Genomic DNA, 27,320 nt, shown 5'->3' with positions numbered 1-27,320 from the left:
TGGGTATACTTTCCACCATATGAAGCGCCTTATTTATAACCCCAGCTCTGACAGACGGCCTTTATCCTCCCAGTCTTCCGACTGTGCAGTTCAGCTTCATTTTGGTTATATGGTGGAAAAATCCTCTTCAAACCACAATCATTTAGCGCCTCACTCATAACACGAAACCAGCTATTACAGAATTCAGGTTCCAAGGTAATCGTGCGAGTCTCCTCCGGAGGGCAGGACAAGACGAGGAGCCGCACGCCGCTGAGGCGTGAGCACTTAGCTTTCCCCTGTGTCCCGCTCTAATATTCATATAAACTGCCTCGTAATGGTGCGGGCCAACTCCGACACAGCTTCTTCATTATCTTCCTTTTGTTCTGGGTGGATGGTTTGGGACCTGTGGGGCTACATTTCCGGCGGTCAAGCAGGCGGGCGGCGGGCACATAATGGCCTTCGATATAATCAAAATTAAAAGGAGAAGGCGCGTTTAAATTGGCCCAGCAGGAGTACCTGATTGCAATACAAGGTGTGAAGTGGGAAAGAGTAGGATTGGTTATGAAAGGTGTGAGAAAGAAACAGCCTGAAGGAGCAGTTTCTGGTTCCGAGACGAGACATCTGGGCAGACTGTCTGAACCTGTGTGTGTGTGTGTGTGTGTGTGTGTGTGTGTGTGTGTGTGTGTGTGTGTGTGTGTGTGTGTGTGTGTGTGTGTGTGTGTGTGTGTGTGTGTGTGTGTGTGTGTGTGTGCGTGTGTGCGTGTGTGCGTGCGTGCGTGCGTGCGTGCGTGCGTAGCCGACTCAGATCAAGCTCTATGCTGGCTCTCCTAATATTGAACTTGGAGCGGTGGTAAATACACTCTCCCATCCCCCAGAGAGAGCCGCAGAAGTGCTGCAGAACTCATCTTGTGTGGCCACTGTAGTGGAACTTGTTTTTTTTTTTTTTTCTTCCGTTCTCCTCTTACTTTTTTCTCTGTTTCTTTCTTTGAAGCAGAGCAACAAGTAATGCAAGAAGAAGTGCAGCGATGTGCCTCGTACTTGTGAGCTGACTGGGGTTCAAGAGTGATCAATGGAGATTGAGTTTTGTTGTGTTCTGCGCGTGTGTGCATGTGTGCGCTCTCGAGAGTTGGCTATCAGCACGGCCCTCCCTCCCCTTCGCCGTCTCTCCTTTCTCTCCGAGCTTTAGAGAGGCCTTTATCTCTCCCGCACTGACACACTCTTGTGTCCTCGCAGTGAAAGGAGAAAGGCATCAGCACTCCACACCTGCTGCTCCGCCGACTCTTACATACACTATCAGGATGTGGACCTCTCCTTCTCCCACTGTAACACCGTGGCGTCCACTCAGAGGATGACACGGTCAAAGCTTTCAAGATGCAACTATTTCCCCTGTTCGGTGTATGAAGAGTTTGGACCTGTCTGGTGTACAGCCTCATGCATTTATTGAACTTTCTCCCACACTAATGACAAAAGTCTAAATGTGGAATAAAAGGTGAGAACTGGTGTTGGGCAGTAAGTGCAACTAAAAACGCACTAACAGCTTTAGCTACTAACAATCCATAAAACTGCAGCAGGGATTGACTTGACAATCAAAGTAGCACAAGTGCTGCACAAAAACAATAATTTGGTGAGTTCCAAGGATTGTAAATGATTGATCTCCTCCACGTTCTCCGTCTGCTTCCATAACAAAACTTTCCTTCCTTGCACATAAATCCTGCCACGATAACTGATCGATCCTTTTGTCTTTTCTTTTAAATGCATCTCCCGAAGGCACTGGTGATGTGCATCGTTGACATACAGGATAACAGACGGGATAAGGTTGTTATTCTCAGGCGATGACGTGCAGGGAGTGTTTGTCATGTCTGATTCAGTGGAGAACAACATCATGCATTAAACCTTACAAGTATATAACATCCACGTCTCATAGTGTAGCAGATAATAGTCATTAGATCGCAGAAGTCTGCAGGAGAGTTTAGACAATGGAACGGTGCTTTTCATGCCTCCGTGTCAAACCAATGCTAAACGTAATTGCAATACAGTGGAAAGCACATGTTATACATTGGATGGGATACTTTCATTGTTTCTCAAATGTCATGATTGCATTGTGTGAAGAAATAACCCCGAGTGAAGATACCCGACTTATTGTTAGATTCATTAGATAAAAGTTACATCTGAGGCAAACAGGAAGCCGGGGTTCAGTCTGGGCACCCGCAGCTCTCCACATTCATACAGAGAATAATTCAGAAAATGAGATCATGTGTTGCATCTGTAAGTGCAGAGTCCATGGCTGATCTGGAAGAGTGGTCCAATGTTGCAGCTGCAAAGACTGTAGGCTGCAGACCTCTTGACCTCATGGAGAACAGGGACTGTTCCAAATGTTTACGTGGATTGAGTGTTGCACTGGTAGGGGCTTGTTGGCCATCGGTCAAAGGTTAAAGTGGACGATGGGCCAATTAAGTTACTATTACATCACGTTTGTGGTTCTAACTTAAGAATCAATGTAGGGTACTATTTTTGCCATTCAAGATGAAATTGGGTTGTATGCAGATCCTGAACTAAAATGTGTTTCACACATCTGATCTATGACATTGAAGAAATGTCTTAAATATGTTTAAAAGGAGCACAACCACTCACACATTGCACATTTATTGACAATTCTTTGCTTTAAAATCGAGTCAGAGAAATATTAGAAACCAAACAATCTATATTGTTAATGTTTAATTTGCAACACCTCCAACTGATACTTTTTCCTCCAAAATGTTTTCACCTCCACTGATTTCTACATGATGTTTGAATCCCATTTGGCTCGCAGTTTTTAAAGTTGTTGTGTTTTCTATTCATTGCCTTTGTTGTTTTCAGAGCCTATTGTATTAAGTACGCTTTTTGCACCTTGTTTAATAGTCCCACTCACTCACTTAAAGGTTGGACCATGTTGATAAATGTTACCGGCAGCTTCGCACAGAACGCGATCGCTCACTGCCGGGTCTGATGAGCATCAAAAATGTTTAAATCCTCTGCCGCACTTCTTTGGAGTTACAAGATCCCGACTGCTTGCAGCACTGAGAAGAAATTTTAAACCGATGTGTTGAGCAGCGCTTTCCAAAACCATCGTCAAAATACGAATTTGGCGAGCATGTTTGCAGAGAAGAGTGTTAATCTCTTCGGTGGAGTGCTAAAACATTTTGACAGTGCTCGGTCGACAGCTACCTGTGTCGAAAATGGGTATTGCCTTTTTGTCACGCAGTTTTAAGGAGATATATATATATATATATATATACCGGTATATGAAAATGGCTTGGTATTCTAATCAAACGTTCCCCTCCCTCTTGTCAACCTGCCTCTATGGCTTTGTGTCTCTGAACCATTGTTAGAAAAAGGATTTTTTTTTCCTGTTAAGCTTTAAAAAAAAAAAAAAAATGGCTTTAGCTTGTTACTCCAGCTGTACATTATGTCTGTTGCCTTTTGTGTGGTGCTGGTCTGGCTGGTTGTTAAGGTGCCTGGGCTGGGCCGGATAAAGCCCTGATTTATCCCTCCTCGGTCCCAGATCTGGTTCGGAGGGGAAAAATCCTCTGTAAGCAAAAGCCTCATTGTGGAGCAGAGCTGCACAGGCAGGAAATGAAAGCCAACCGACTTGATTCCTCCTTCACCCTCACATGCCCTCTTCCCCTGCTTCCCGTTCAGTACATGCTCTGGCCACCTCCTTTGTTACCCGGGTGACATGACCGGTTGCCCCCTCCCGCCGACAATGGACTGTCTGCGGTCGCCATAGATGGTGGAGAAGAAGATTTGCCGGAGCAGATAACAGTCCTCTCGGTGGGTGACGAGTCATCGTCATCACCACCTCTCTATCGTTTGTGTTACTGTGCATGAACACGCAATCGCTATTCATCACATAAAATGCGTTCCTCGTCTTCGTCTTATTTTGTCCTTGAATCTCACAGAGAATCATGTCCTGCAGCTTTACAAGAAAACCTACAAAAGTTGTGTTTTTATTGGGAACAGTTGCTTTGACTTTTAGTCGTGATTCATCTGAAGGTGTTTCAAACACTTTCAAACCTCGAGGAGTGAGGGGAAAAAAAAAAGTTTTCTTTAGAGTGTGTTCACCTTAGGTTCAACCAAAACAAACATTTTAGGTTTAAACATGGTATTGTGCATTGTTGTGACTGAATTTACTTAACAAAATCTACAAATCACATTTGTTTATGAAGATATTTTTCATTTTCATTTTGATGCCTTATCAGGGGTTTCAAACTCATTTTACTTCGGGGAGTAACAATAGCATAATAACAAATAATAGTTGTGTTGATATATTATTACTGAGTTCACATCTATTGAACTGCCCTTTTACATTACATGGCAAACCTGAAATTTGAATAAAAGAACAGCAGTTTCAACAATATTACGCACCAGTTGTTCATTTACTTATGTGCATTGTAACTTACAGACCACTATGTGTTTTTTTAACTTTATTCAACACCATGTGTGTATGTGTGTGTTTTTTTCCTGAGGGCTTTTAGTGTTTAATAGACAGCATCAGTCTGATCCCTGTTTGTCTCTCTGACCTATTCTTCCTCCTTCTTTCTTGACTGGCAAGAATCACCATAGCAACCATTAACAGTAGGTGATAGGCTGATTGGAAAGATATCCATGGGGCAATTTTCCTTTATTACTCTTTTTTTTGTGACTTCTTAAACCAATATACAATCTTTTGCACCACAATCTTTTGCACAAAGCTATTTCACAGTTGTAATGGTTGTAACCATACATTTTAGCTCTAAAAACACATTGAACACACTGTAAAGGGGAAACGTGTGTGAAAATAAGGATAATTGAATGGGAAATAAAGAAATGTGAGAGAAAAGGGAAATATATCAACTGATTTTGCCTCACAGTATGTTGCATTAGAAAGCCAGCAATGATAAGTGGATGGTTTAGATACCATGGTTTAGATACCATACCTTTTTTCTTTTTTCTAAATTATAGTGATTGGCACTCACTTATAAAGCTTATTTTTTAATGTGTCTCAAGTGCCATTCACTCATTCACTTGCGTACCAATCGTGATATTGGAGAGGCTTAATCGTCAATGAGAAAAACTAGTTTAGTTTCTTGCCCAAGGACGCTTTGGGACTTGAAGACGACATACACCATGAGCTGAGCCTCAGACAGTGGCCATCCACATGCAGGATGATGGGGTTTCTGGTTTTAGCTGCATAAATGCATTTAAAAGCCATTTTATTTCTTTCCAATCATTTCATTCTGTGCTGTTGAGCATACTCGTATTTGTAAAAGATCCCCGATACAACCCATCAAGTATTATGTGGCTTCATCCGTCAGCCGGAGGTACGTAAGAGAACTCGGGCGATGTCAGCGGTTTGGAGATTTGTTTTTTTTGTTTTTGTTTTTTTTAATTAATGAGAATGACAAATGTAAGGAACACTGTAGCTGATGCTCTGCCACATCATCAAGAGGAGACAAAAGCTACTTCGTCCAACACCAGCCACTTAATCACCAGTTTAACCCGATGACGCTACACACTGCCACTGCCACTGTTCACTGTAGACACAGGAGTATTATTAATAGGTACTTGCATTGGTACTCAATATCGGCATGTAGCTAAGGGTCAGTACTCATACTTGATCCATCCCCAGTTGCTCTGTCCAATCTTTGGATTTTTAGCCACTTAGTTTATTAATGATTTCCCACGTCCTCTTCTCCATCTCAGCTTTAGTCTATTCCTTCCCCCGACTTTTTGCCTTTTCTTCAAGTTTCAGTCCATTTGACTTTATATTCTTCTCTCCCTCATCACTTCTTCACTCGCTCACTGTTAGCACGCCTTCAAAAACGAGTTTGTCACGCACTCCTTCTTCACCCCTCTTTCCCGTTCAGGCCTTCAAGCCAAACCTCTCTCTCAGTTTTTCATCAGTAGTAACATGCTTATAGACACACACACTCATGCACACATATACACACAATCACAGATGCAGAAAGTAATCAAATTTCTCCAGGGTGATCACTGAACAATTTTTTCCCCCCATGCCTCTGCACATACACACACACACATTGCAGGAGTACACACTCGCGCTCACACACACGGGCCGAGAGGTCATAGTAAATAACTCGGTTTTCGTGCTTTCATTTCCCCTGGGTACTGACTCTCGCTTGGTATTCATAACCATAACATGCAAAACCTGACAGGCAGACTGTATGTGTGTGTGTGCGTGTACTCATAGTGTATTTATCCCATCCCTGTGCAGGAAGACACATCCACACACGCACACACACTGACATACTTAGTGAAAGATACACCCACTGCAGGCATTCTGCAAGCTTCTAGATTGAAAAATATACATTCTTGTTATCGTACTTGAGCATACACACACACACATAAAGAGATGATAATGGGCTTCGCTGGAATCCTCTATCCATCTTTACTTGCTGTTCCACTCGTCTGCGACCACTGATACTTGTAAGACAAATCCTACCTTCCCCTTCATCTCCCCTTCTTGCTCCCTTCTTCTCTCTCCAGCGTTCACCTCTCCAAAATCTTTGGGCAACACACTGATTATGTGCACAGACCCTCACACACACACCTCATCCATATCTGCACACACACTGCTTAATCCCAGACAAGGGGTTGTGTTTTGAGACATTCTCGATGTATTTATGCATCTGGCTTCTCCTGAATAATACATACTTATTTATTTTCACCGTGTGTACTTGGAGAGAGATGGAAAAAGAGTGAAAGCGATAAAAGCGAAGCGGTGTTGAAAATATGCGGATAACTACCAGTTTAGCCGACAGTATTGTTTTTGTTTATTGCCGAACATAAAGATTAACAACTGTCAGGGAGATGGATTTATCAAGATATTAGTTCATCCATACATCAGTTCTGTCTTCTTTTCTGTGAAAGAAAGGTCTGTCTATCCCTAATGTATAATCTTCACTCAGCCAGTCATCCGTTTATTCCATGTTGAGTTAATTAGTAATTTTATTTGAGTTGCCCATAATCAGAAACATATTGTTCAGAGAGGATATAATGCAATCATGCCACCTTGTTTGCTGGTCAAGACATGCACACCTCAAAGAAGACATACTGCATTTCCTGCCTTACTAATAATGAGGGCCATTCATTAAATTCAGACCACAGTGCACATTTGTTTTGGACCAGACTTGTTGGTGAGTTGTCTACTTTCAGCTTAATGTACTATACAGAGGCAACTTGCAAGATAATGAAGCTGGTGTTAAATTATAAGCACTTGACGCTGCACATTGGCAGACTCAGTGCTTTCCACACAGGAATTCTGGAAAATAGCCAGGAAGAAGAAGAAAGAAAGGGCGGGGGGGGGGGGGGGCAACTGAAGTTAAAACAGAAACCTACATGCACAGATTGGACTGAAAATCACATTACCATGCCTTTATAGTGTGAACAGTTACTCTCGTGCAGTTATTGAATTGAGGAGGAAAATAAAGAATAACACAAAGATCATTGTGCAACTTTTCTTAACTCTTTAAAATCTTTAAAATCGGTCTACGGGAAAGTGTTTTGTGCATTACACTTCATTGACCCCTGCCTTGCTCCTGAGTTTAGGTTTGCTCATTGACTGCATTCGCTCCCCAGAGCAATGCCGTGTTCACACTGTGGCAGTAGAGGGCAAATTAGACAGAGTGTTTGCTTTCAGTAAGAGATTGATCCTACGTTCCACCGCTGCTGCTGCTGCTGTAAGCTAAGCAAAAACACACGTGACATCTGAACTTTTACATGTTTCCCTCAACCAGGTGGGAAGATATTCAACCACATATACTATGCTTGTAAAATGTTCATAATTACCGTCTGGTAGGGTGACGTAGGGTGACAGTGGCTATTGATCAAGGTCATGAGGACATCGGTGTCCTGCTGGTGTTCATGTTAGTGAGCTAATGATCCACGCTGTACACAGATGAGAATGTGGTTTACAGATCAGCAGGGGAAAACGACAGGCAGTACTGCAGAAGGAGGCATAGTGAAGGAAAATACACTGCGGCTTTGAGTCCAAATTTAATGAAATGAAGAAATCCACTCCATGCAGACCTTCTGATTATAATCATGCAAGATGTTTAGTTGCATTTAGTTGCACTGTGATGATCCATACGTCAATCGATGTTCTGCTGAATGTGAGTGCAGTCTATTTGATGGAGGAGAGTTTGCTTTTATAAAGGAGGAAAAGGGGGACTCATTTCGAACATAGTAAAGAGAGGAAAGGCTTTGTGCAATTGTTTGTTCAGTCCACACTTTAACCCCTTGAGCACTATTTATTCTGAAATTTCTCCCTGACCAGCATCCCCAAATGTTAGTAAGGGGTGCAAAACTGTATGAAGCAAAGACATTTCTAAAAAATGTTTTGCATTTTTACTTGGTTTGTACTAAACATGGTCTCGTGCTGTAAATTGGAGAGTACATACAGGCCTTGTAATAATAACCCAGTAATATTAATGTAATTAAAGCTATCTCACAAATTCTCGGTGTCTAAATGTCTTTAGAGAAATGTGTCGTCTCTTGCAGGGCTATGAGAACAACATGACGCATAATAGAGTAGTCCTCTGAGCACTAACCTGGCAGAACTAACTTGTTCTTACAACCTCTTTAAAACAAATGTCTCTGTTCCGGTGGAGTCTGTATCGACCTGAACAAACACAATACAGTTGATTGCTACATCAGTTTTAATCATAGCTGTACCACCCTGCCTGTTCAGTGAATGTTCGACGTCCTTTGGAAACTGGTGCTGGTTAGTTTTTTTTTTTTTTTTTTCTATAACAGATGAAGCCTCATCTCAATGCAGGAGCCTCCGGGTTTAAAGTATCTCAAGCATCTTTTAGTGGATGAAGCGTATAGTGTATTTTCTGCATGCAGAAAGTCATCGTGGCAGAATACACTAAATCTATTGTGTGTAAAACAGCCACAAGCAGCAATTACAGCATCATGGTGCATTGTTCCCTCTTTATACTGCTTCATTCCCCTAAATTAGTGGCTTTAACGTGACAGAAGTGCATGCTGGGAGAAGTCTGACTTTGACGAGGTGTTGGAGGTATGCAGTCTGTTGCGAGCGCTCCTCGAACAGAGTACTGTTGAAAATGACCGTGACAATGTATTAGTGTCAGCTGGTGGCACATACAATCTGTTTCCTGTGGCTGCTTCACAAAATCTATGATGCTTTTTTTTTTTTTTGTATGAAGAACCAACAGTAGAACTATCCACACAGTTTATTATGGTTATTACAAATGAGAAAATAAAATAGGCATGGTGATCATGAGGTGCATGTATATATCAGCTGCTTTAAATTGTGTGTGTGGGTGGTTTGAATGCTAAGCAGCAATGGTGAACTTCACCAGCAACAATGAAGGCTTTGATTATACAGAAGTAATTTCAGGTCAAATGCATTGAGATACAGCGTATTTCATTTGTGTTTGTTCAGCCACACAGATAAGCTTGAACATGGAATAATAGGACATTTGCAATTGTAATTGCACATCCGTCCATTTTGCAGGTTTTCGCAGAGGGACAGACAATCACCCACGCACACACTCACCTGCAAACTCCACACGCATGCACACACACACACACACACACTCGCGTGCGCCTCAGACCAGATTCAAGCCTGGCTCATATTGCCACGAGCTGAATGCACAATGATAACAGGAGAAGCCACAAACCTGAAGAAATCCCGACGTTAAGCTGCCTTTCAGAGCCTTAACGCCAGCAGCTGCCAGTAATTGCAGGCTCGGCATGGCAGAAACGGAAAGCGGTGTTTACAGTGTGTACAGGACGTCGGAGTTGAAATCAACAGCACAGCGGTGCTCTCACAGTGATGTTTTGTAATTGGTGCAGCTTTGACGTGCGAGCGAACTGTGAAAAGTTTCTGTCCTGTTAAGATGATTGTTTTTGAGTTGTCGAGCAAGTTTCACCATTTACGTCTGTTTTCTTTGTTTTATTTTCGTATCACAAAGCTGATATCTTTGCCAAGATGAACACCCTTGATTGTGCAATATTATATTGATATTTGCAACATGCCTTCCCCCATAATGAGCTTGGATCGGCTCCAGTGACCTTAAGCAGGACAAACCAGCGTAGAAGCAGGACGTTTCGCTTGCAGTTTTCCAGTCGCATCATTTCTCTGCATTCAGTGTTTCGGTTCATTCCTCAGTGGATTCCCTTCTCCTTCCTGCCTCTCGTTGTGTCCATTCTCAAACACTTCCTCTCTGGGCTCAACATTCTGTTCATAGTGGAGATGTAAATCCTGCTGCTGTGTTTTTATAGGGTTTGTCCGAGTCGCCCGGTCGGTGGTGCAGAGCCTACAACTTCTTTTTTTATTTCTGCAACATCAGCCTGAATGTTGTTTATTGTTTAACTTGATCACATGAACTTCATTGTAGCCTTGTGTGAAACTGCAAGGACAGACCAATATACCTCAATTTCCTCAAATGTTTTTGTTTTCTCACTCCTCGGGCTAACCATTTTCTTCACAATTAGACTAATACACTTAAACGCGCGTGCAGACACACACACACACCCAAGCGCGCACACACACACACACACACACACACACACACACACACACACACGCGCACACGTTTTCCTGCCTGCGGTAATAACATTTGCCAGGAAAAGGAAGAGAATCAATCCAAGTTATTTTCATCTATTTACTCTGAATAAATGTCAGTACTTTGTGCTCCTCCTGCAGCTTTATGCTGCCTCGTTTTCTCTGAAAGGCTTATCAAAATATCCTAAATTAAATTGTTGTCGTGTCAAATTCACTGCGATGTAAGGCCGTATTGCGTGTACTGATAGCAGGGTTATAGCTCTCTCAAGTGTCTTTGTGTGTTTGTCTGTAGGTTCGAGGGAAAAATCGCCTCGAGCTCACAAACAGCATTTTAGCATTTATTATCTAGGTTTTAAAATGTTCTATCTTCCGGATGTTTGTTATTTTTGTTTTATTTAAGCCATAGTCTGTGATCCAAAGCAGCCATAATTGTGGCATTTCTAAATTTACTTGCAGGAGATAAATGTGGGATTTTATTTTGAAATGATTCCATTTAAATATGCCATGTTTTTTGTGAGCTGGTTTTGTAATATTCCGGCTTATTACTTGTCAAATAATGATTCAAATCGTACGACACCGTGAAAATGTTGGTTTCTGTTGCTCTTACAGTCTTTTTGTCAGTTTGTATTGTTGTGCATCATTTGCATGTTGAAATAAATTTGCTGCTGCCGGTTTCACATGTTAGATCCCACACAGAATACGAGCGCTACACAGATGGCCCGCGCCAGGGTTTCAATGGCATTGATGTAAATGTTGTGCTCATTACTGATGAGCAATAACAATGAAAAAAAGTTAATTTAGTCTCAATTTCTTTCAAAATCTTCTAAAGAATTCAGATTTATTGCACATAAACTAAAATATCCACGCCTTTTGGTTTTATTCGTTATAATGCAAAATTCAGAATATTTGAATATTGCATAGGAGGATATAATCATTACAATTAAAATTTTAACACGAGTGAGTGGAGAAATAATTGGCAAAAATAATTGTATTTTTTTTAAAAATTAAAAAAATTTGAGAAGAAAAAATATATATTAATATTGAGATCAATGATATTTGAATATCATTTTATTATTTTATGTGTGGAAGAAATGCTCATTTTGAATGAGCGTTTGTGTTGTAGTCGAGACCACCTGACAGGTTAAGACCAAGATCAAGATCAAGACCATAGAAGACCAACACTAAGGTGACGTCGTTTCAGTTAATTACATACCCTCAGCTTTGACGTGTGGATGGGCAAGACAGGAATATTTCCTGAAATTGATGATGTCATCGCCCCATCTCTTGACCCAATAACCCCTGACTGTGATGCCACTTGACAACAACAATTTGTTGATTTCACCGTTTTTGCATGCTCTATGTCTTCTTGTCCGGTTTTTTGTGTATTTCTGGGGCAATGCAACAGCACCACCTATAAGCCTGGCATATGTACGACATAATCTTTTGAAATGGTAAGGTTGTTTTAATGGCGTTGCATGGACGTGTGGAACCTTTTTAAGATTGAGGGGGATTAAAAAAGACTGTTTTGGCTGGTGTGAACAGGGCCTGAGACAAGACCAATGGGCCGAGACCGGGTCAAGACTAAGACCAGAGCATCCCAAGACTGATATTTTAAAGGATTATTGACTGAGTCAAGGGGCAGACATCAATCTGGACTGGTCGAGAGTACTACCATACTACAATAACAGCCAAATATCTGCATTTGGGACAAACACAACCACTGAATATAGTTTTCTGTCTGTTGAATAGCTGTAATCACATGTTAAACACGACGCACTTAACTTTTAATTTGAAGAAGGAAAAAAAAGCACTTCAACTGAAAAGTGATCTTTTTTTTCCCCCCACTTATTTACTTTTTTAAAGTTTTTAATTACATATTCTCTGCAGTTTATGAGAAAAAGAATTAAACCTTTCGTATCAAGATATTCAACACAGGAGCAACAATGGCTGCTGGATCAACCGGTGACATTTGAGAGAAGTTATAAAGTGGAGTGAATAATCACGCATCATGTGGAGTGTGTGTGGATATGTTGATCCTGCGTGTGTTCACACCGATGCGCCCGTGGTGTGAACACACGAACAGCATCCGACTTTTTAGCGACTAAGAGCAGCATATTGTGCCCGCCGGCTATCGCTCATTAACAAGCACCGCGATGGCAAAGGCCAAGCATGATTAGCTCATGCTTCACTGCACATCAGTTCTGATTTTGGCTCCCCACCACCACCGGCTCCCGTTAATCAGCAGCTAATGAAAGGGAACCTGCAACATATGCGCCACTTAGCCCACATGAGTCCCGGTACCTCTTTCCGGAGCCGGGTGACACCGTCCTCTCTTTCTCTTTCTCTCTCTGCCAAGCATCCTCTCATTTTATTGTCAGTCTCCCTGCTTAAAAGTGTTTTGCACATTGAATTTATTCAGCTTTTAAAGCATTATGCATGCTAAAGTTATTATTCCTGTCTGTTGCTCTCAGTGAGGCTTCCGTGATGGAAATATATCACCAGTGAACCATAACTGCTGTATAAATGTGTGCTTTAAGGCACACTAATCTAACGGAGATCTAACTAGTTTCGTCTCACTGCTTTTGATCCGGTCCTTTTCTACATGTGGAACTCGACACGAGATAAAGAATGTAAATACATTATTGATCGTGTCGGATCCTGGCCTTAAAGACGTAAACAAAGAAACGGTTAAGAGCACGTCCGGCCACATACCGCGACTTATTTTGGGAAGAGATTGTCTTTGTTCCTTTCAAAAGGCCTTAATCCAAGAGGTACAGGTTGTGGTACCAGCACTGACAGCTTTCCAATAGGTAATACTGTCTTTTTCCCCACAAGCTATTAAGGTGACACCGAGGCCCTGAGGTTAAAGAGACTGTCCGTCAGCTACACTTTTCGATTTGCCTTTTATCTCTTCAGACTTGTTTATGTGGATTAAAGGTCTGAAATAAAGTGACTTGTCACACTTTAACTCCCTCGGATTCGTTGATAGACAGTGTATAACCAGCAGAGTTTCCCTCAGGATTCTACAGAAGAGGAGGTTTGCCTGGCCCCTCTATTGTTGATTTGAATCTTTCTCTTTAATACTTTCTCATTTGCAAAAAATTGTTTTGTTTTTTTTAATTTTGGAAGCATTGACCGTTCAAATGAAAATACATCATTCTTGCATGTGTGTGTCAGGAAAGCTTTGCATCTGCAAAGTTTTGAAAAAGATGTTGGTTTACACAACAATAGCTGAAACACTAAAAACCATGTCATTTTCACGTTTGGCCACCAGTTGGTGCTGTTGTTTGTTTTGGTAATGAAACTACACACATGCACAAAGAGAACAATGCCCTATAAATGATAATAACGATGACGAGTACATGGACATTCATATGGACTGACATTGAAATTGTATTGTTATTACAGTCACTCTCAACTATAAAACTACCAAGTCCCAGGACAATATGGACTGAGAGCCATAACGCTGGGTTTTCACCTGTTTCCACATTTCACCTTGGCAGTAGTTTCCTAAAAGTTCAGTTTCCGGTGGCACTGTTGCCATATAAACAGTCACTCAAAAAGCAAAAAAAGCTCATTAAACCTTTGTTGTCTAAATGGGGCCGAAAAACTACTGAGTTTTCTAAAGTCAAACTACTTTTGACATTCTTCTACAATTTATATAGCTTTCCATAATTTTCACTGTCAATTTGCATTGATAACCTTTTCTTCACTCTTTTTACACTCTTGCAAATTAAAGTTTTATTATATCCATAGCTCTGGTCAGAAGTGGTCACATGTGTTTCCTGCACTTCTGTTAACCTTTCTGACTGAAACAAGCTGAAGTTTCTTGACTGTGCTTAAGTTTCCATATATATTGATATATTGTAGTGAATGACATACAATTACAAGAATATTTTTTATTGATGGAGGACTGCAACAAATACAATACTTAAGGTTAGTTCATGTCTAATGTTATTTCTTCAAAACAGAAAGCGCATATACACCTCCGCACATAACATGGCTATAGCTGGTCTGGTTCATGGGGCCAAATGGAATTAGCATTTTTGTTTTTTTTAAGTTTATAATAAAACTGTTCCTAAATGTGTCAAGCACTTAAACGAGGCTGTAGTGATTCATAATTAATGGAACGTGCACTCGCAGTGTGAGGGAGAAGTATAATCAGGTGAAAGTGTATACAGGCTGTGTTGTGGCTTCAGATTAAAACTATTTCCATCAATCAGGTCTCATTTCTTCCTCTCTGGCTGCAGGGTTGCCCCTTTGACCTCTGACCTGAACTCTTTTCAGATTTTGAGCTAAGAGAGGCTCAGTGGGATTTTGCCCATTTCTTGAAAACTTTATGAGATGGTTCAAATAGAGAAAATATACGTTATTAGTATTTTTTTTTTTATCTTGTGTGTGTGTGCACGTGTGCGTGAATTTGTAAAAGACCTATGCATCTCTGTCTGTTTGTCATAAATGCAGCATCCAGACGATTTAATCCCACCCTGCCTTCATTCTGTCTCTCAGCACAATAAATGGACCCTGTGTAGCTATTTCAGCAGCCCACCTGTGCTTTACTGCATCTTTCAAGCGTGAGATATCTGCCATGGGAAAATGACAGCTATGGCTCAAGAAAAAAAACCAAACTGCATTGCTTCAATTTAATGTCTTATTATCTGTCATTTATAGATTTCTTTACCACTGGTTTCTTCAGAAAATGTTCTTGTTTTCCAAAACAAGTGCCGCAATTAAAGTTTTTTTTTTTCCCACTGTCACTCTTGCGTTGCCTCATCTCAACACACTGTACACCGACGCGTCGCCGGCTCCCTGTGAGGGCGGCCGGCGACTGGAGGATGATGAGGGCTTTTTGCGGTTCATTTTCCATTCTCAAGGGTAAAACAGTGGAGCGTGTAAAAGAGAGCAACAGCTGCAGTTCAATGGAGCTCTTTGAAGAAGTACATCAAACACCCAGAATCATCTTCCAGCCATTGGCCTCGCAGTAGAGAAAGTGAGGTGTGTGTGTGTGTGTGTGTGTGTGTGTGTGTGTGTGTGTGTGTGTGTGTGTGTGTGTGTGTGTGTGTGTGTGTGTGTGTGTGTGTGTGTGTGTGTGTGTGTGTGTGTGTGTGTGTGTGTGTGTGTGTGTGTGTGTGTGTGTCACTGTTAATCCTCTGGCCTTCCCTCAGTCCCTACCTCCTGCCTCCTCATCACTCGATTCGGATATCTGGCTGCTTAGTCTCATCCATATTTAGTGGTTTGGATTTTCGTGTTTGTTGATTTCGTCTGTTGATTTTCTGACCACTCCATATGGCTTTTTCCTGCTCCCACTGTGACCTTTTTTCTTATCTCGCTTCTCCACACTTCTCCCTTACCAGCTGCAAAGCACTTCCTCATCTGCTGTCTATCATTTTATTTTAGCTGCTTATCTTTCCCCTGTTTGCCCCCTTCGCTTCTCAAACCATGCCAAGTGCCCAGTGTTGTGTTACCAGGTCTGTAAATCCAAATGTCAGCTATCAGTTTGACGAAAGTTATGTCGGTAAATCAGCCGAATGTAACAACTTCCTGCTTATATTTCAGACTAAAACGTCATACATCGTCTTGGCATATGGTACATGATCTACTAAGGGTTTGCGAGTATATAAACAACTGCAAACGTGAAATTGTGAGCGCACGTGTGGGAGCTGATGAAGCACTGATGATAGTGTCTGACTGAAAACACAAAATCCATCTCGCTGAATACTGAGAGCATTTTATGCTCCTATTGTACAGTGTGATGTGATTTACTGCGTCTTAAAACATTTTCGTTCTTTATGATTGCGTCTGTTTTGAACACTGTTGCGAGCGAGGAGCAAATCAGCTCAGCCTTCAGTGCAGATGCTGCTGTTATTGTGGTGAGAGGAGATCCCTCAGCAGGCCTGAAAGGACCTCTGACTGTATGAATGAACTATCAGCTCCATTATTCCCACCCCCACCCAAATTGATATCCAGTTGCTGTAATGCTCTGATATGTTTTATACATTCTTCCACCAACACCATCCAGTTGCTCCATGAAGAAATAAACCACTTTCCAGGAGATCATTCTCATGTTAGCAGGGTCTAATGCTGACCAAACATTTGAATACTGTTATTCTTCGTTGAACGTATTTGCATGAACATGCAATTTAGCATACTTTGTACTCAATCAAAATAAATAAAAATCAGGCCCACTGGATTGCATTTAAAGTGCATCATGCTATCACTTACTGCTACAGCCCATCTGCCATCAGACCAGGCAAGTTTGTGCCTCGTGAACTGAAATGAGTTTGATGCCCCTAACTTAAATCAAGTTCTTTTGTTCGTTCAATAACATTGACGCACCACACTATTAATGCACCGACGAGCCCGCAGTGATAATTAGTGTTCTCTGACTTGAGACTTACTTTATCCACTTACCATAAATGTTGATTGCAACATTTAATCTCTGATTAGTGGCAGAATCTCTGCAGGCTGTAGCGCAGGGATACACAAATTGAATTCTGACTTTGTTGAGATATAAATCTTTATTAACCATTAGCTGATGCTGATAGAACATAGACCCACTTCAAGTTGCATCACTGGGCACAACTAACACCACCGTATCTTGAGCAGTAACACGGTTAAAGTATCTTAACAGCCGCCGAGAGTGAGAAGTGTGCTACATCTCACACTCGGCTTCCTGAGCGCTGACACCGTCCGGAGCCTGCCGGCATTCTACACGCCGTGAACTTGTGCACTTAGAATCGTAAGGGTAAGTGTGAGTGCACACGACTGGAGACACAATGGTAGCCTTTTTTTTTTTTTTTTTTTTCTAGTTTGAAGTACTCCTCTCCATATTACTTCAAGCGCTTTTCCTCACAAAATAAACATTCAGTTCTGGAATCCGAATTTTTAGCCCAGCATGTCTCCGTCAGGGGTTGGAAATAATTTTCCGGACGAGGCCACAGGAAGAAGTCGGGAGTACTACGGAGCTCTCTTCAAAATGAATATGTTATTAAAAAGCAGTGTTACTTGGTTCTTAATAACCTGCGGTTCCTGCTCTGCATCAATTTCTTGTTTTTCTGTACATGTTGTATCTGATGATTCAAATTGTAATCTTTTAACATAGTGTGGATGGGTAAAGGTACGCCCGGAAGCCGTGATTATATAAAGCTGCCAGCTTAAAAAAAAAGAAAAAAAAGTAAAAATGTTTAATCTCATGCTTCATGTACGCTCATTTAAACCACAGATTCTCATGAACCGCTGGCGGGCGACTACATGTCTGATGGTGAAGATAGAAGCAATTTTAGTGTTTTGACTTTGGGGGAAAAAAGCAAAGTTAATGCAGCTGGTGTGGTGTCAATGATGGTCATGGGGAAGTTCCAAAAAATCAGAGAAACTTGCTGGAATGGTGATGTTCTGAAAAGTAAAGCCAAACCTCAAATAATGAGAAGTAAAGTTGAAATGTTCCGAGCACAAATTTTGTTATTTTGGAGCGTCGGTCTCTAAAAATCCATTCAGTGTCAGATTATCGGAGCCATCAGATTATTCAAGTGATTATACTGTATAAACAGCTTAATTTGATATGGTTTATCGTAACAGCAGGTACAGTATCTGATGATCAAACATCAGATTAACATATTCCTCCCCAATAATCAGGTCACGTCCATTAATCTGATTTATTTTCTTCTTTTACGTCTGGAAAATATTGTTGGAAATAAATCTGATAAGGGACGGAAACATGTTGAACTGTGTTTTATCTTGTTTTTATCAGTGGCTTTTAAACGTGCTTCACCCTGCTGATGTCATCATCTGGTTAATCTTTTAGTGATGTAAACACACCCAGTGTTACATATAAATTCATCACGGTAGCTGGACTTACCAAATGTTAGTAACCTGTAATGAACAGGAAGCAAAACAGATGTATATCTTGGTGGAGTTAATCGACAAATGTCTTTACTTATCAAAATATATTGATCTTTTGTGATTATTGATGAGAAATCACCTTTGAATGATTCTTGTATATTAAGGTTTAGGTAAAGGATTGTCTGCAGTGGATATCCTCCGTAGACTAATGTTCTGCATCTATCTTCATTTGGCTTCAGTTATTTGAGTGGTTGCTTATATGAGACTGTGGTTAAGTGCAACTTTAAATGAGCACTTGGAGTCAGAATGTGTTCTCTGTAGCTTCATTTTAATACTGTAGAATAGATGTAGCAAAACTGTGACAACCAATAATGTAATGATTTTGCCAATGGTGGAATAAAATATATTTTGCAACCTTGATTGAGAGTGGTGCAGAATGTATAACATCAATGAATGAATATGGCAACAATATCATGTACTTAAAAAAACAAAAAACAAACAAACTTCAAAACACATTACTGGCTGCTCTTTTACATTTTCAAAAGATGATTTTACTGCGACTTCAATTACGTGATAAATTATTACACTATTTTCAAAATGCTATCATGATATTTCATCAACTATCTTATTACACTGTTGCTAAGTTATTACATTATGTTGCACTGAACAGGGCCAAAATGATTATTATTGTTTGTTACATGCAAGTTGTTTGAATGTTCAACAACCTTTGTAACTGCAGGTTTGATGAGTGATAATATCTGCATGCTTTATTATGGGATTATGGTTCTGGAATTAAACTATCATACTGTATTATTTCTAGTATTCTCTCTCTCTCTCTCTCTTTCGCTCTCTCTCTTGCTCTCTCTATGTCTCTCTCGCCCTCGTTCCCTGCTGGTGATGGCGGAGGCTGCCATGGTGGGGGTTGTTTCTTGATTAGAAGACACACTGCCAAGTCTCCCCACATCGCATCATTGCATTTGATTAGCTTCAAACCCGGCTCCCTCCCTTATCACTACCAGCACAACAGGAAGCGTTATACACACAACTCATGCACACACACGAACACATGCTGACACACAAACACACAAACACCTTCTCATACATGCGTGCATGCCTAGATACACATATAAATGTAACACAGACTTAGTTGCAGACTGATCTGAACTCTGTGGCTGCCTGTCTGTGTGCTCTGGCATATATGAATGTGCATGAGCTGCACACACACACACACTTTCTCTCTCTCACACACACACACACACATCTGGGCAGCATGTCAAGTAAAGCCAGGGTGACGCTGACAGCTCCCCGTCCCTAATGAAGCATTAATAAAGTGGAGCAGAAAACAGTGCATCACAGCTTCCCGCCTGAGGAGAGGAGAGGAGAGGAGAGGATCACCATAATCTGCCTCCTCCAGAACTCCTCTGCCCCCTCCACGGCTGACTCCTCCCTTCTCATCACCTTCTTCTCTCCTGTAGCGTGTCGGAGGCTCCGTCCCTCTCAGTTGTCATAAGTTCGATGTCAAACTAATACTCAATAAAAAAGGGTTCACCTCCTGTAATTAAACCGGCACACTGTGCCATCCTCCACTCACGTAGCTATGCAGCAGCCCGAGGTGCAAATGTTTTTACTCCGCAGTCATCAAATATGCCACGAGGTACGCATTCCAACATATTGAATTTCCATGCAGGCAGAGGCGGAAGAAAAACTTGCCCGCAAAGTGGAGGGGATTGAGGTGAAATTACAGCTCTCGGCAGCTTTGGTGTGAAACTTTCTTTGAGTGTTGAGAAAAGGCCGAAGGGAAACCTGTGATTCTGAATTCAACAAGTCGTGTCCTCTCGTAGCTGGATGTGACTGAGTGACAGTAGAAATAAGCTGAAATTCAGGTCAGAGTAACACAGTCCTCTGTTCAGTCCTCAGTCCTTGCACTGGGTCAGCAAAACCTCCACATCTTGCACATTAACTGCTGTCAGTGTACAGTCACACACTGAAAGCTTTGGAATGAGTCACAACCTTTTCACAAACTTGTGTTTTCATCTCTTTCGTGCAGTTTCTCCTCTCTTTTCACCAATCAAATATCCATATTAGACATGGCCAGACTCAATGTCATTAAAGGCAACTGCATATTTCATTTTGGGGAAAAACACACATGCTACCAGCAGTCACACCATGATGAAGCTCATGTCATATTACATGTATACCAAATTAATGTCAACAGGCTTTGCACACTTTACATGATAAGCTTTCTTGATCCTGCCGGAGGAAAGCATTTCACCAAGTCGCTTTTAAAGAGGCTCAGAAGGCTTGTTTTGATGGGGTTAACGGATTGTTTGAGGTGTATTTCATGAAAAGCTTTTTTAGTGGCACTCAAGAATAAGATAAAAAGACTTAAGAATAGCAAATTTGTATATTATTTAAATGTGTTTCTTGTTATATATCCAACCTCCCATTTGAACCAGCATCAAAGCTGAATTGGCAGATGCCTTTGTGGAATTCCATTTTCCTCAAGCATCAAGTATACACCACATCACATTAATTCACATTTGGGTACAAAGGTACCATAGTCACAGCTTGTTGTTTGGGCTCCAGAAGGAAGCCAGACTACCCATAAAACCCATAAAAGGGTAGAATATGGAAACAAATGGAGTCCGACAAGCTAGGACTGAAACCGAAGGAAGGCGTGTGACCCACCACTTCCTAACTCCCTGACTGAGGCCCCATTTACATGACAATGTGTCAAGTGAAATCGTATTGCTTTTGCGGTTATGTTTCAAATAAGTTTGGGTTTACACGGCAATGTTTTCAAAATGATGTCTGTTTAAAGAGAAATGGCAAAAACACTGAAAACGATATTGTTTTCATGTAGAGCTACTAGTCGGTGCTGTTGTCGGAGAATATGGCCTGGGAGTCATGACACTCTGAAGGCTGCCATGTTTTCTATTGTTCATCTACTTGTAAATGTGCAGAAGAGAATATTATTATATATTATAATGACTGTAGCCTTGGTGCACATCTGCAGTAGCAGTGCTTGCGAGTTTTCTCCCATTTACATGGAAACACACTCAGAGCGTTTAAAATGTACTACCTTGGGAGCCGTTTTCAATAAGTTGTGTTTTCAGTGGCCCTGAGCACTGTTGCTGTGTAAACGGACACCAACAACTCGACAAAGGTTTTATGCTTCCACTTGGAATGAGTCAAACCAATTAGGCGCACGCTTGTTTGTTGCAAAGAGTTGGAGGAAGGTTTCTGTTGTGATAAACAAACAATGATATGTCAAAAGTGCCTATAAAAATGAATATTTTGGGGAACGTGCTGTATCTATTGTATAAACAACCTTTAAAAGCCTCCTCTTCTAATTGGGCCCTCCAATTGTTGTCCTCCCATTTCTAATCATAAACTACAGACATCATCTCTCACTGTGTTTGCTCAGGATTGCCGCCACTTCACGTCTTTTCCTCTCCCTCTATCTGTAGCCTTATCAGTCTTTTTTTTTTCTCATTATCTGTGCGGTCTGAACCTCGTTGTGCTTCACTCCAGCGAGGGAGACCCGTCTAATTGGTAGCGAGGATCGTTCTAATTTAGCAAAGCCAGCTCTCCTGACTTTTCAAGCTCCGCACTTCCTCGTCTATCGCGTGATGATAATGAGAAAATATAAGCAGTAACTCCCTGAAGTTCGCTGTGGTGAGCATGTGTGTATTTTTTCCCTCTCCGTTCTTCTCCATTTGTTACATGATCATATTCGCTCAGGCAATTTGCCTGCTTGTCTGAGTCTGAGAATGGAGGTTTTCTCTGCGCTAACGCGGCATCGAGGAGGCGCTTCGTGCCAAATCAGCTCTTGTTAGCATTCAAATGACGAGGCCCCCGCCGCCCCTTCCTTTCTTACCTTGCTCTCGTGCCCTCATGCTTTCGGCCCCCACCTCAATGCGTCTGTCAAGACACCAGCTTTGCCCGGAGGAGAAGGAGAGAGCGAGAGAAGCCGAGCTATTATTTAATGAGATCAAGAAGTGCGAAGCGAATGCTGTTTACAGTCACAAAGCAAACAAAAGCCCGTCTCCAGCTAGCCCCCCCCCCCCCCCCCCTCCCTCACCTCTCTCCCCGACCTCGCCGCGTTCCTGCCACCTTCACCTCCCAACAGGATCCTCCTGCAGTTCAAGCTAGTGCGGCTGGAATTGAACACTTTTTGCAAATAACTACTGCTATTATGGTTTAACGTGACCTTTTGTCTGCTCTGACTGATACAACAAGGCTGTTACTGATATTTTATGGCTGATTTATCACATGACTCAAAACGTGTTTACAGGAAGATTTCATTATGGTCCGACATTGTGTTTGCAGGATTTCTTTTCTTGTGTTTCTGGAGTGTAATCATGAACACACTGATTGCGTATGAACACAAGTGATTTGGTAGGGGATGTCTATGGGAGTTTACGAACAGTTGCAATTTGAAAGGCAATTTAACGTAACAATGGGTTTTTTGAGTCACAGAAAATGCAACTTTTTGAAAATACTGCTACTGCATATGCGCACCATGGCTGTAGTAAGTAGTTCTTGTGCACATGCGCAAATAAATGAACAAGAACAACAATGGCGGCCTCCAGCGTGTCATAACTCATAGTTCGTATTCTCCTGGGACTTGGTAGTTACTTGAACTACCTGTAATCGCAATTGAACTTCATTGTCTGTCCATACAAATGTCCATGTACTCCCGTTGTTAATGTTTACATGTGTGTGTGCTTTCATTACAATAACAAACAGCGCCAACTTGTGGACCAACATGAAAACATTGTTATTAGCTTTTCTGCTGTTTCCGTGTAAATGGACATAGTTATCAAAAAGTTGCCATCTAAAAACAACAGTTATCTGAAACGAAAACGCAAAAGCTAATTTGTCTATCTTTGTCTTCATCATGAACACTCTGAACTCTTTCCGCTACTGATTTTGTATTTTACTCTTTTGATTTTTTTTCCCTGCTCTCTAACATTTAACTTACTTCACTTTGCTTGCCATTTAAATACAGCAGTTGTGGTGAGGTACGTGTCATTATATATTTATGTGTAGGTCACATATTTATCTATGTGTTTTCACCAGCCAAAAATCTACAACAGTGCAACATATACTCATTTTATTTGGAATATTATGGTCCATAATCAGTATTCACGTGAACTATTTACACAGAGATTTTCTATGTTTCCATTGCAGCTCTGCATTGATCTATGCAGAGTAATAGTGGCAATACAACCAGGTTTCACACTATAACTTTGCAATAATTCTGCAGCTTACGAGTGAAACTTTGAACAGCAGCTCCAGTTAAAGCATGAAGTCCCGGTTTGAAGGATGAAAATAGCTATTGGATGTGTTACCAGGATATATGTCATCTTTTCAGACTCAGCGAAAATAACCAAACTCCATTCATATTTAAGTCTGCAAAAATGAGTAGAAGGTATTATCAGTTCAAATCAGATTATGGCGCCACGCAACAGTCTTAGTAAGTAATAGGAGTCGTTGTCATTGGGGGCCATGTGTCATAGTTATTCTCTGGTCCACATATAACTCCTTTGAACCATCGTCAGTGTCTCTCATGTAACGACTTTAGATTTCATTGAGCCATTTTCCATCGCTCTCCTTTCGTCACAGTTGCAGTTTAGTGCTATATTTTGAAGTTGCTGATAAATGAGGTGTGGAGTCAGTTTCAAAGTTCCTGCACAGATAAAATAAAAAAAATAAAAAAATAAAAAGATGTGTTCATTAACTCTCAAAACCTCAAAAGACCTTGACAGCAAGGAGCAAAAAATAAAATAAAAAAGAAGGGGGAAATGTGTCATGAAGATGAGGAAAGCATGGTGGGGGGATATGCTTTGATCAAGAGCACTCCTTGTAGCACTCCCGTCTCCTTACACATCCATAATACATCTCCACACATATTCCGGTCTCTTATTAACAAGGCAGTGCCACTCCATCCTGGAGGCAGGTATTGAATTTAAAAAAAGAAAGAAAGGAAAAGACACCCCTGAAACACATTCTGCTTTTGTCTTGTCTTCAAAATGAGGACTGGTGAGAGAAAGGGGGAATAAGCCAGGCATAACACTCGAGTTTGAGATTCAATATATACACTTGCAGCCTTTAAATTAAATTCATTGATGTTGCTTGCAACAAAAGAGGGGATAATATCAGACATGGATAAATATTTATTCTAAAAGTGGCAGGCTTAGGAAATGAGAGGGCTGCCGATGCTCTGCTTCGCTCTCATGGGAGAGCATGTTTGTCCGTGACAGTCATAAATATGTATCGTGCTGCGAGATGACAGCGATTGTAATCTCATTGTCGCCTTTTGTCAAGCATATGAGGCCCGGGAAAATCCCTCATCGGTGGTGAGCGCACACAAAATTAAAAGTTGCACCTTCTCCGTCTTTGGAGTAAGTCACTTAGCAGCAAAGTGGCGGGCTGTTTAATTAGGGTGGAAACAGCGTCCTGAGGGGCTGGGAAATACCTCTCCTGTTCCCTCTCTTGGTCTAATTTGAGGAAAAGGTAAATATTCAGGGGGCTGCTTTCCATCCGTGGCGATTAAAACATGCTCGAGCATAGCAGTGGAGAATGTGTTGCGAATGCAAAGCTTCAGATTCAATTCGCACTGGTCTGCGAAATGAGACGCAACTTGTTTATACGGGCAGACAGCTGTGGCAGCACATCTTTACCCAGGGGTGTCAAGTAGTTGTTCAAACCCAGAATAACTGCTTCTAAAAGCATGACAGCTCTCTCTCAAATGGTGTGTTTTGTCTTTTTTTTTTTTTTTTTCGTTGCTCTTCAGCGTACAGCATCCTACTGCTTAACCTTTCCCTGACCTCGTTTCTCTGTTCGTCTCCTGCTGCAGCGTTGAAGGACCCCTGCACCGACGTGACCTGCAGCTACGGCAGCACCTGCATACAGTCGTCCGACGGCCTGTCGGCCAAATGCATGTGTCCCCTCGGCTGCGACGGCAAACCCGAGCAGACGGTGTGCGGCAGCGACGGGAAGGACTACCGCAACGAGTGCGAGCTCTATCAGCACGCCTGCAAGAACCAGAAGAACATCCGCGTGCAATACCAAGGACACTGCGGTAAGAGAAACATTTGTCCAAGGTATATTCAGAAGTTTGTGATTGTTAACTTTTGAGCACATTCTGTCATCAGAAAAAGCCACAAATTAGATACAAATGTTTAATTAAAATCCTGCTGCAGAATCAAGACATTTATTGGAGACATTTGGATGAAGTCAAATTTCCAACTCTCATTTTTTTTTTTTTTTAGATTTGAATCATGACCTGAGGCAAAATGTCTGGCATCCCATCTACTTCTGTCATGCATATAACTAGGATAGAGTTATTCGCTAGCACAACTTGAACTTTCTAACCTGGAGTCACACGTATGGACAATTGGAAGATTGGAAGATGTCATTTGCACTGATATGCATGATCATAGACTATTGGAGGAAACCAGAAAATACTTGGAGAAAACCCACATATGCTCATAGAGACCATGCAAACTGTAGTATACCAGTATATTCAAAAGTTCCGGGATATTGACTTTGAAGCACATTATGCCTTCATAAAGAATGGTGAATAAATTAAAGTTTCAATTAAAATCCTGCAAGGAGCATCAACGCAATAAGATGACACTTATTGGAGATGTTTAGATGCTATTTTTCTTTATGTTTTGAATGCAAATTTCAATTATATTTGAATACTTGAGCTACAACTATAGGCAAAACTTTAGTCATCTCCTTATCACATGCATATAACCTAGCATATAACCAAAGGCTATAGTTACTGTGTACCAAATCTTGATCTTCCTAACTGAGATTTGCACCTTTGGAAAATTAACTGTATGCAATAATAAACACGATCTCGAACTATTGAAGGAAACCAGAAAATACTTGGCAGTTATGCACATGGAGAACAGGCCAACTCCATACAGAAACACTCCTAAGCCAGGATTCAAACCAGGCCTTGCTGTAAGGGAACAGTGCTAACCACTAAATCCTATGTGCAGCCCCAAAACACTAAAAAGACAAATTTTCTTGACAAAAATGCCTCTAATTTGAGGGAAAACCTTCATTTCATCTACATTTTTGATGGATTTTGCCACATTATTTGTTTTAATTTTGATTACATGCATCAGCAAATATGAAATCCCTGAAATCTGTCCGTGTTCATCGTGCCGCAGAGATAACCCAGATGTCATAGTCAATAGTCAAAAATGCTCATTGTAGTTTCTCTCAGATGAAGATGCAATCTTCATATTTGCTTAATGAGTCTCAAACCCCCTGATATTAAATCTGTAATGATGCAGTCACCGGGGAGGAAGCAAAGCCGGAGATTTTGAGGTGTCTTGAAATGGAAACGTCTGATTCAATGACTGTCAGGAAAACTTCCTCCATGACTTTCTCCTCCTCGCTTCTTTTGTACCTTTTGTAGTTTCTCCTTCACATACCCCACTCACTCACCGCGAGGCTCTGCTAATTCTCATTCCTCATTCCGGTTGCTTTGCTCCACACAGACACAGGTACTCCTGTGGTGTGAATTGTTGTTTCCTCTAAGTAGGTCTTCAGAGCTGTCGTTTTCATCTGGGTTTTTTTTTTTTTTTCTCCCTCATCCTTGTTATAATCAGGCAATAGTTGTTTACTCTCCCAAGGCTCCCAACTTTTAAGTTGTTCTTTTTCTTTTCTTTATTCCTGGCAAGCCAAATAGGAGAAAAAAAACAGCAGACACTAACTCTTTCTCCTAACAGCATGGCGCCTCCAGGAGACAGAGCGGGTTTGTGGGCAATGAGAGATGAATACGTGGGTCCACAGGCAGAAGGTGGCTCTTATAAATCCATGAGGATTCAGCCAAAGTGACCCCGAGTTACCCCGTACTCCCCGAGGAGGGCCGGGGGCCCAGGGAACCGGCCGGCCCTTA

At 41.4% G+C, this 27,320-nt stretch overlaps 1 protein-coding gene across 1 annotated transcript in view; it reads left to right on the top strand.

The window, feature by feature from the left end:
* The window catches only part of agrn (agrin), a 318,771-nt gene that overhangs the window by 179,759 nt on the left and 111,692 nt on the right, over nt 1-27,320 (top strand). Inside the window, exon 6 of the mRNA XM_080496608.1 lies at nt 25,257-25,481. Coding sequence (XP_080352734.1) covers nt 25,257-25,481 — 225 coding nt within the window. The remainder of the gene's footprint in view (nt 1-25,256; nt 25,482-27,320) is intronic.

The sequence above is a fragment of the Blennius ocellaris genome (genome assembly GCF_963422515.1).
Source record: "Blennius ocellaris genome assembly, chromosome: 5".
NCBI classification, from domain to species: domain Eukaryota; kingdom Metazoa; phylum Chordata; class Actinopteri; order Blenniiformes; family Blenniidae; genus Blennius; species Blennius ocellaris.
The sequence above is the reverse complement of the archived record's forward strand: the minus strand, read 5'-3'. Positions and strand labels throughout refer to the sequence as shown.